The 10,238-nt window shown below is 36.3% G+C and overlaps 2 protein-coding genes across 6 annotated transcripts; one reads left to right on the forward strand and one right to left on the reverse strand.

The window, feature by feature from the left end:
• The first annotated feature begins 111 nt into the window (after positions 1-111).
• LOC105800798 (uncharacterized) lies at positions 112-3,458 on the forward strand. Of its 3 annotated transcripts, none has more exons than XR_001135860.2 (3): positions 112-606; positions 2,994-3,138; positions 3,298-3,458. XR_001135860.2 is itself a non-coding variant. In XM_012632131.2 (2 exons), exon 1 carries the CDS (start codon positions 223-225, stop codon positions 604-606), a length of 384 nt encoding a protein of 127 aa, XP_012487585.1. In that variant the 5' UTR covers positions 112-222; the 3' UTR covers positions 2,994-3,272. The 3 variants fall into 3 exon arrangements, 1 of the variants encoding a protein (XP_012487585.1); XR_001135861.2 differs by having other exon boundaries at positions 3,301-3,458; XM_012632131.2 differs by lacking the exon at positions 3,298-3,458 and having other exon boundaries at positions 2,994-3,272.
• Positions 3,459-4,207: 749 nt separating this feature from the next.
• On the reverse strand, positions 4,208-9,311 carry LOC105800800 (protein LONGIFOLIA 1). Of its 3 annotated transcripts, XM_012632135.2 has the most exons (7): positions 9,112-9,311; positions 8,947-9,022; positions 8,565-8,741; positions 8,047-8,117; positions 5,927-7,957; positions 5,691-5,841; positions 4,208-5,275 (listed from the first exon to the last, which is right to left on the reverse strand). In XM_012632135.2, exons 3-7 carry the CDS (start codon positions 8,710-8,712, stop codon positions 4,461-4,463), a joined length of 3,216 nt encoding a protein of 1,071 aa, XP_012487589.1. In that variant the 5' UTR covers positions 8,713-8,741; positions 8,947-9,022; positions 9,112-9,311; the 3' UTR covers positions 4,208-4,460. The 3 variants fall into 3 exon arrangements, with proteins under 3 accessions (XP_012487589.1, XP_012487588.1, XP_012487587.1); XM_012632134.2 differs by having other exon boundaries at positions 8,565-9,022; XM_012632133.2 differs by lacking the exon at positions 9,112-9,311 and having other exon boundaries at positions 8,565-9,075.
• Positions 9,312-10,238: the final 927 nt, after the last annotated feature.

Here is a 10,238-nt window from a genome sequence, read left to right on the forward strand (position 1 = left end):
CTGGAGACATCAATGTTTTAAGATTAAATATAATATAGTTAATTGTATTAACCGTTTGAACTATATAATATAATACTAAAAATGGTCCAATTAAATTATAAGAATTAAATGACCAAATCCTAGAACTTCACCTTTTTCAATTATTCATAAAACTAGCCAATTTGGATCCACATTTCCAATCATCTCTCAAATATTTTCCCGTCGAGAACAACAGATTTATCAATGGCTTCCAAAGCAAGCAGCTCCATTTCCCAAACCTTGAAACGATACATCAAGAAGCCATGGGAGGTAACCGGACCTTGCACCGACCCAGAGTACAAAATTGCTTTGCCCAAGGCCACGGAGTATCGTATTCGCTGCCCGGCCACCACTTTGCAAAAGCCCATTGTCCCCACTTCCGACCCCGAAACCGTCTTCGACATCAAGTATTACGCCCGCGATCAACGCCGCAACCGCTCCCCGATCCGCCGCACCGTCTTGAAGAAAGCCGACGTTGAGAAAATGATGAAAGAGAACACGTTCGATGTCAACGATTTCCCTAAGGTTTACTTGACTGCTAAATTTGAAGAAGATGAAAATGCCGTAAGTGGAGGCTACCAGAAATAGGTCAGATTTTCGAATTTCTTAAAATTTGAGGCTCAATTTAGTTACTCGTTACTTTTTAAGATTTCGGTATTAGTTTTTCTATGTAGTTTGATGTTTTAAAGAACTGGGCATTGTTTTTTTTTTTTTTTTTATTGAGATGTGTTGATTGGTTTCTCACTATTGGTTATTGAAATCCTTTAAAGTTATTGCTATTAATTTTTAGTTGGAGGATTAATTTAGCTACTTGAGATGTTTTAAGATGTGGTATTTGGTTTTTTAAGGAACTTTTATGTTTTAAAGATTTGGGTATGGTCACTTTTCTATTTTTGAGATATAGTGATTGGTTTTTCTCTATTGGCATGTGTGGTTTGGGTTGAATTTTATCCAAGCTTGATTATGAGTTACAATCTATGTTGCTCGGAGCCTTCTTTTTTATGAAATACCCATATCCAACACATGGATATGGGGATATGACTTCAAAAGATACATACCCGTGCTGGATACATACAGTGTACACACCCGAGTCCAAGTAATATAGGTTACTATATGATCATGTAGAAGTGAAGATATTGGAACTAGATTACTTCTAAGATTAAGGATGAATGTGGTTTTAGAAGGTTTTCCTAATTTATTAGGTTCAAGAATGTTTCGTTTTGATGGGATTATGAACATCATGAGATTTTAAATGTTGGTATATGGATCTTAAAGTTTGAAGGTATACTTCTACGGGAATTTTTTTGTTGCTTCGATGCACTAGAGGTTGTTGACAGTGCATTCCTTCTTTCTTAGCATAGGTCTTTCCTGGTATTCTTTTTCTATCCTGATTTCTTGGCAAATTGTGGTTTTGGCTGGTAACATCAATCAATCGTTGTGGGATTGAGTGGAAGGAAGCTAGGAAATAATGTAATCTTTGGGAAAAGAATTGTTTGACTCATCAAGCACTATTTGTTACTTTTATATTGTCAAACCTTGGTGTTGTTCGACAAAGCGAAAAAAGAAACAGTGATCTTATTTTTATATGCATGTTGTGTTTCAGACAATTCTTTTATCTCTTGCTTCTAATTCGCATTAACTTGTGCATCAAGTGCTGCAAACTTTATATTCCCATAGCATTCCTCGGTTCCAAAGGTGGCTATCCTGCCTGCAGTTTTTAGTGTAGAACAAGGTTCTTGAACTTGGATTTGCTGGAAAAGCTGGTTAGGTGTTAGTCGTAAATCTTGGGGATCAAGTTAAGAATTCCATGATTCAACCAGAGACGTTGAGTATGTGGCTTGACTTACTCCAGGGTGACTCAAGTCTCGATTGAGCAGTCATTTTTCATAGTCACGGGTCCTGCTTTAGCACTGTTTCACATTTGCAACTGTAGAGGGCGGTTTGTGACCTTCCCATTTTCCAGTGAAACCGGGGACCGAAAGGTCGGTGAGAGATAGCAATAAGATGCATCCATTTCTAGGCTAATTCAGTGTCTTGTGGATGCTATCTATGAGGTAGTTAGACACGCCCCTTGGGGGATCTGTTGGGTCTTTTAAAAAGACTCAATCAAAGGGAACAAACAGTGAATCTTTGTTGCTATAAACTTGTTAGATCCCACAACCAGCTCTCATCTCTGAACTTTTGATGCTAGCAGTAAAGGTTATAGATTCTGCTGCATGATCTTATGGTTTTCATTTCTATCGTGTTTGGTGGATGATGCATGTGTTCATTTTGGAATTGTATACCAACCATATTCTACTAGTCTAGTATTTGCTTGGTAGCCACATTCTTGAATTGTTTTATTTTTCAACGGAGTTAGATTGGAAGAATGGGGCCATTCAAGATATCCAAACGTGCTAGATTTTGTCGCCAAATTTCAAAGTTGTTTGTAATATCAACGTAGATTCATATTTGAACCTTATGAAAAGGGACCTCGCTTTTTTTTCTGCTTACGAAGGATAGGATCCTAAAGGATAGATAGAGCAGGGTGATGCAATATGGTCCATATAGTCTGATTTCATGTAGTCGGGAAAAGCTCGTGTATGTACAACTATGTTACTCAGACTCAAATGTGAGTGTCGGTCATAGGTATGCATCTATTATGAATATGTTCAAATGTTTTCAAGATTTTCATGTAGTTGGAAACGGCTTGGTTATAGTCAGATTTCTTGTAGTAAAAAAAGGCTCAGTTATGTTCTATGTTATTCAGACTCAAATGTGAGTGTCGGTCATAGGTATGCGTCTATTATGAGTGTGTTCAAATGTTTTCAAGGTTTTCATGTATTTGGAGGGTCATTATAGGATTATATTCCTATAACCATGTCTAGATATGTGTTGGACATGGGCTCTTCAAAAAATGAAAAGTCCAAACAACGTAGAATTGTTAATGATATGTATTTACTGACTTTAAAAATGTTTTTTGGGCATGTGAGCAGGCCTATGGAACCTGTGGAAATTTAGTATGCACCAGTTTCCTTACGTTTCGCTGTCTTGCTGTGAACAAATGCCGGCCATCTTAACATAACAGTTTCTTGAGACTCTTGAAAACTAAAGAGGATGCAGTGTCCGACATGAAAAAGCGTAGGTCTCTTTTATGTATAAATCCAATATTCAACTGCATGAATGATGTAATTGGATTTGAAGCTTGTATGCTTTTCTGATCATCATGCATCATAAGTTTTCACAAATTCACAAAGTATCTGATTTCTAAGTTATATTTCTGGATTTTGCTAATGCCAGAAGCATTGTTGAAATTAAACCCCAACCGACCAAACCGATCCAGTATGCAAGATGAGACAGCACATTAACTGTATCCTAGAAAACCGAAAAAACAAACGGATCTGGTACGTCATATGAGACTGCTTGAAAGTTTAAATAATTTGATTATCAATCTTCTGGAATTTATAGTGCAACAAGTGATGGGCTTGCACTAATTTTCTTGGTTAAATTATGTTGCTAGTCATTCAACTATTAGTAAACTTTTATCACTCAATTAAGAAAATTGTGAAATGATCATTTAATTATTTGATTTTTTTTGTCATCGATCTTTAGATAATTAAAAGAAAGATGACGTGACAACTTTTAAAATTAACATAATAACAAGTTTAATCTTCAAAATTTAAATATTGTGTCAATTTAATTTTAATTTTTAAAAAATTTAGCGTTCGACATTTATACATTGTATAATTTGGTCATTGTGCAGTTTTGCTTGTTTTGTGACCTTTTTACTTAAAAAGCTCGAAAGACAATTTATCGGCTAAATTTGATAAAAAGCATGTCAAAAATGGAAACATCCCAAAACTTAAGATCATAATTTTTATCTTTTCTCATGATATGTTGGTTATGAATTAATTTTTTTTTAAAAATATACCAACATTGAGGGTACATTTTATAAAATTAAGACTAAATTGATTAAATTGACATAGTGTGTAAATATTGAAAGCTAAATTTGTTATAATGCCAACTATAGAAGCTGTCACATTATCTTGTCATTAATCATGTAACGATTGGTGATCAAAAAGAAAAGTTAAATAATTAAGTGATCATTTTAAAATTTTCATAATTGAGTAACCAAAACGAAAATTACTAATATTGGAGTGACTACTACGTAGTTGACCCTTTTTTCTTACAAAGAATAAAAAGAAAACACTTGCTTAAAACATGATGAGCTTATATATAAAAGATGTATATATATTTTTCTTACATACATATGTATAAACGTATAATGTCATAATCTGAGAAAATGTAACATTTTTATGATGTAACAAAGGACTGCAGTTCTTAATCTTGTCCATGAAATTATTAAGCTTTCATGCAAAAATTCAAAAAAAAAAAATCAGAACAGATGAAGAACTCAATGGTGAATGAAAAAGAAAATAACCAGACTTTTTTGGAAACAGTTTTTACTTGGAAAATAACTGACGTCTCCTTCGTTGTTGTTGTTGTTGCTGCTGCTTGGCTCGTAAGGTAACCCCTTCACCGATCACGATCTCATTGACTAAATCCTTAAAGACCAACCTTTCAACATCGAGAACCATCCCAGATATCTCACCATTGAAATCTGTCCAGCTTTCAGATCTACGTGTTACATCTTCCCACAATATGTTTTTCAGACCATCCTCTTCCTCCATGTTGTTGTCTGATTTCTTCGGTTGAAGTTGCTCTATCTCCATGCATAGTTCCTTTAGAAGCTTTTGTGCATTGAGGGTCCTCGTTGTGAGCTTTCCAGGATTTAACCAAGGCTCTGGAGAAGCTCCGACTTGAGCTAACTTTCCAACAAGAATCTCATTAGCAGAATCAAATATCAGCTTCCGATGCAACTTCTCATGATCCGGCTTTGATAGCAAAGAGCTTGCTTTGGTTTGTTCCAAAACTAAGAATAGTTCTGGGTTGATAGGATGGCCTGATGGATGGAGTTGAAACGTTGTCAAGCCAGAACTGAGGTCTCTTAGTAGAAGGCCAGAGGCTAATAATATCTCGGAAATGTATCGATGATCTGGATTCGTATTCTCACAAAGTGATGCAATGTAATCTGTACTAGCTTCATCATGAGTGGAGTTTAGTCTTCGAAGTTTTTGGACCAAATGCTCGATCTTCTGAAGTTTCTTGCGATTAATCTCCGAGACTAGACCAGACCCAGTGTTGTCTGATAAGCAGTTATCTGCAGGGTTCCATTGCTCTTCTTTGCGACCGTCATTGAAAACTTCAGCAACATCACCTGATATGAAGGATATTCAAGTGAGTTGAGGGAAGTTTTGGTTTATAACTGGTACAAGACTCAAAAGCTAACCGAATTATATCAATGGCCTCGGTTTATACATCCCAAAACAACTTTGATTTCTCTAATATAACCTAGAGACACAAGATTTTGCATCGGAAAATACCGGTATTATGCGGTTGGGAAGGGGTATGAATGCTTAAAAGTTACTCGGGATCGCTCCATTACAACAATAGCAATGGTGGCAATTGCAATGAAAGATGACATAATTTCCATAGCCTAAGAAATATGTTTGCAATGTGAGTTGTAAATTTTGTAGAAAAGGTTACCGGGATAAGCAAAAACGGTTGCATCTTCGTTTAACTCGGAACAGTTTATATCAAAATTAAGTATCTTAGAAACCAGTAAGCATTACCTTCTGGGGCATTCAATATCTGCCTTACTGGAGATGGCGCATCATCTCGATATATTGAGGTGTCAAGAACGGAAACCGGGCTAGGATGCTCCGGAGTAACCATAGCAAGTTCTGCCACTGATCCATCCTCGACCAGTCTTGATGTTGATTTCTGACAAAAACCGAACACGACATTGTAAGATAACCGCAACAAACAATTGGATGAATGGTCAAGACTGAAGAATAATATCACCTACTTTCTGCATTATGCCCGAAACTGAGTACTTGGTTGTATTCATGGATGGACTTTGACTACAATTGGTCTCAATAGATCGTTCACGACTGGTGACTTCCGTATCTAACTTCAACTCCAAGGTAAGATTGCTGTCTGATTGCAAAGAAACGTCATCTCCTTGGTGACTCGAAGTCCACGATTCAGAACTTACCTGACTCAATTGGTCGTCACATTGCTGCATGTTGTGAGATTTTGATCTGCGTTTACCGCTAGGGGAGCCTGACTCCAATGGATGCCTGTTGGATTGCCTTCGAAGTTTGCTTGGATCAGATGGTGGAGTGGGTGGACGAGATCGTCGGTCCAACTCAAGCTTCTTTTGCTGCAGTCTGGGGCTCACTGATCCTCCTGAACTCTTTACTGAACTTGCAGTGCTTTCTTTTGGAGGTTTCGTTGAAGACTGTATGGTTCCGAGATTCCTGCTACTAGCTCTCTTATTAGTAGAGCCGGCAATGGAAGTGCTTTGACTGTTTCGAGAAGTATGATCTCTAGCTGGTCGACTACTTATCGAACCTCGTTTATTATCTACAGATGCCCCATTCTGAATCTTCGGGAGACTTGAGATGTCAACTATGGGAACTACAGTTGAAGCATGCATACTAACTTGCTCAACAAGTTTTGCTGGTTTCATGATCACAATAGGTGATTCATATGTTCCAATAGAATCCGAACCCCGTTGGCTTCGCTGACCTCTCAGATGCTGACTGGGGCTTGTGCATTTCGGTTCATAGTCTCTTTGAGACACCAAGTTCGCAGCTTGTTCTTCTTTCCCGGTCTCAAGTAGTCCCTTTGCTTGCATTGCTTCAAGTATCTGTTTAAGAGCTCTGAGATCCTTTCCCGAGTGTCTAAACTCGAGATCTTTCAATCTTTTCTCGATCTCACTATAAACTGAAGGGGAACAGTTCGGAGGCTTGGGTGGAACCTTTACATGTTTAAGAGGTTGTTTCTGAGTACCTCGACTTCCATTTGCATATCTCCATGGTGCTGGCTCGATAGGGAACCTTGAACTCAAAATAGGCTTCATGATCATATCGGGATTTTTCCACCGCGGTGATGTTGGGTCTTTTAATGAGCTTCTTGTTCCATTAGAAGTTCGGGTTGGCCGGTTCAGATCGTTTGCTCTTAGTGGCTGCAAGAAAGGATTGCTATCTTCAACTGTGCAGGTATTCATTACGCCCGAGGAATGATCCGGCAGTGGTTCCAAGCCCATCAGCTTGGCTACTATATTTGCAGGGCGTGACTGGGATCCCGGAGATTGCGGTGGAATGTTCAAGTTGCCAGTATTATGAAAACTTTTAGTAAGGTTCTTCGAACCCTTCATTGACCATTCTCTACTATCCAAAGAAAGTCTCGATTGCTCTTTAAGCTTCGGTGTCGATTTGAAGGTGTCTTGTGATTCAAATGATAAACGATTAATCTCCCTTCCGTCGTAAGAAAATCGAGGAGTGTCCTTTGACGTTGAATTCCACAAGCCGTTTGCTTCACATGATGATCTTTGAAGTTGTCTAGCTTCGTTATTGTAGTACCAAGGTGCGTCCTGAAGTTTAGCAAGAACTCTAAGAGACTCCTTAAGATCAGCGGACGACGTGTTTTTCTTTCCATTAGTCCTGACACTGTAAGACCCATCCACCGATTTCGGAACCTGAAATGGCCTTGGAGAATCTCTATGTTTCACGGTACTGCCCAATATGTCCTCTCTTGTTGTCGTTTTAACCAATAGTCCTCTAGCTTCTCGGTACATCGAGTCCTTGACCATATCTCGAAGATCAAGGCATTGTGACCCTAAATGTGGAGAAGTACTCAGTTGGTTCATCATTGCATCCCTAGACGGAGTTTCGGGAAAAAGCATTCTGTCAAAGGATGAGGCCTCTTGCTGAGCTATCTTGTTACAATCAAGTGATGACATGGAAGATGAACATGATGACGAAAACGAGGCTCGTGAAGACTCCGTAGAGATTTTTTGTTTCTCATTCACGGTTCTGTCTATATTCATTTCCTGGAAGCCGGAAGACCATAAAGCACAGATTTCAGCAACAATTGAAGCAATGTAGTGACCATAAACACAGAAAATTTCCAGGAACGTACCGTTGATACGTGTCGATGGTACAGATTATTTGAGTCACCTTCTAGGACTCCATTGTTTGTCCTGGAATTACCTGTAAACGAGTGAAAAGATTAGCTTGTTCTTTAGACTGCACTCACAAAAGAACAAGATAGTACTCGAAATGGAAAATGGAAACTATGATTCTGAGAAAATTAAGGAACCAGAAACTCCAATTCTAACATCTACATAAAACTCTTACAATAACAGTTTCAGACAACAAGATAAAGTTCCAACAGTTTGAATTGAATTCCACCTACATTCATCAATTTACAGATAGACAGCAGTTGAAAATCAATACAATCCATTGGAGCATAGTTCTTTCGGTATGTAGTAATACACGAATGTACATCGATCATAAAGTACATTCATAATTTTTTTTCCATTAAAACATACAACCTAACATTAAATTCGGACAGGAACATAACAGAGGTGATATTAGTGCTCACAAATGAAATCATTTAATTTTCGAAAGGCATCGACATGAAAAATATGCATGTACCTGCAGCAGGAAGTTTCCGATGGCTCAGGCGCTTTGCCGTTATCATATGGTGACGGTCAAAGATCTGAAATATCCCGGTCATGCACCCGATTTGCTTCTGTAAATCCGGGTTTTCATCGGCCAAGGAATGAAGCAACTTTGCAGCCATCTTTAATTCTCCCTTTCAACTAATCGAACCTTATAAAAAAAAAACTCCTATAATTCTCATCAACCTTTTTTCAAACACTTGAATTGCAATAATCTTTTTTACTCTTTCACCATTAATGTTCTATCAGATGCCTAACCAAAACTCATCAACTCACCCTTCACACGTGTCCAAATTTCAGACACAGATTATAGTTTAATCCAAAAAAAAAGCCACTGTACACACAAAGTTCCTTACAAGTTTATTGACTTTGCCATGAAAATCCTTCAAAGCTCACTCGAACCCTTTTTTTTTTATCAGCAACCAAACAAAACTGCAAGAAAGAACAGAGAAAAAAAAAAGGAAACTTACACATGAAACTATATATCTCTAATGAATATATAATATATAAAAAAAAAGTACCTCATGGAAACTTCACAGACAATGGCTTGTGTGTGGTATCTTATAATACAACCAAAAAGAAAAGAAGAAAAGAAGGGACCCCAAATACCCCATTTGCACAAATATACACACACAAAATAAAATCCAACAGTTTGTATAGCAATACTACAGTTTCATCTGTAAGAAAACTAAAAATTAATGTACAGAAACTGTAAAAAGGAATATATCCTCAGATCCAAGAAGGATAAATAAAATTTAACATATATATATATAAAAATGTGTGTCCCTATGACAAACCCAGAAGTGATAGGAAGGTTTGTTATTATGCCACCATGTCAATATCACATTCTGGTCAATCATACCCAATTAAAAAATGCATATATGTATGTATATTCCTTTTTGTGTGTGTGAGAGGTCAGAGAAGAAGAAGTAGACCATACCAAAACCATTATTAAAAATGAAGTTTTATCTTAAAATAAAAGATACTTAGCTTAAGTTTTTGAGGTAAATTATATTTTATAAAGTTATTATACTATTAATAAGTTTATTTTTGGTTGTTTAATTTTAAAAATTATAAAATGATTATTGGACTATTTAGAATTTCTCTTTAAATCATTGAGCTATTAAAATCGTTGTTATATAGTTTTATCTATACACACTATTAGATAAATAGTTGCATAAGTAGAAGTAATTTGAGTTTGTTATTCTGTCATCATTATCTTTTGTTAAAGATTATGTGTATAAATATTCATTGGATTGTATTGATGAAGGACGAATGAAATGGTAAAGATTCTATTATACTACCAATCGAAAACTTTTTTTATATAGTTTAGTTTTTTTTATGAAATAACTTTAAACATTATAAATTTATGAATCAAAATCCGATAGTTTTCTTTTTCAATCTCTAACACTAACCATTAGGTTAATTTGGATCTAAAATATATATTCTTACTCATCGATGGATGTACCGATCATCAAATCGTTTAGTGATCACTTTTAATTTTTAAAATTGAATAACCAAAGTATAAACTTACTGATAGTTTAATCATCTTAAATTGTAGTTTACTTTTGTTTGTTTGTTAATATCAAGTAAATTGAAGATTAACAATATTAGAAAAAAAATAAAAACTGAAAATTAATATCAAATA

Source organism: Gossypium raimondii, chromosome 9 (genome assembly GCF_025698545.1).
Source record: "Gossypium raimondii isolate GPD5lz chromosome 9, ASM2569854v1, whole genome shotgun sequence".
In the NCBI taxonomy this organism is placed as follows: domain Eukaryota; kingdom Viridiplantae; phylum Streptophyta; class Magnoliopsida; order Malvales; family Malvaceae; genus Gossypium; species Gossypium raimondii.

Coding starts and splice junctions, on each gene's coding strand:
- LOC105800798 (XM_012632131.2), top strand. CDS start 223: ATGGCTTCCAAAGCAAGCAGCTCCATTTCCCAAACCTTGAAACGATAC.
- LOC105800800 (XM_012632135.2), bottom strand. CDS start 8,712: ATGGCTGCAAAGTTGCTTCATTCCTTGGCCGATGAAAACCCGGATTTA. Junction 8,118..8,564: donor TCGGAAACTTCCTGCTGCAG/GTACATGCATAT, acceptor ACTCGTTTACAG/GTAATTCCAGGACAAACAAT. Junction 5,842..5,926: donor TTTCGGGCATAATGCAGAAA/GTAGGTGATATT, acceptor GGTTTTTGTCAG/AAATCAACATCAAGACTGGT.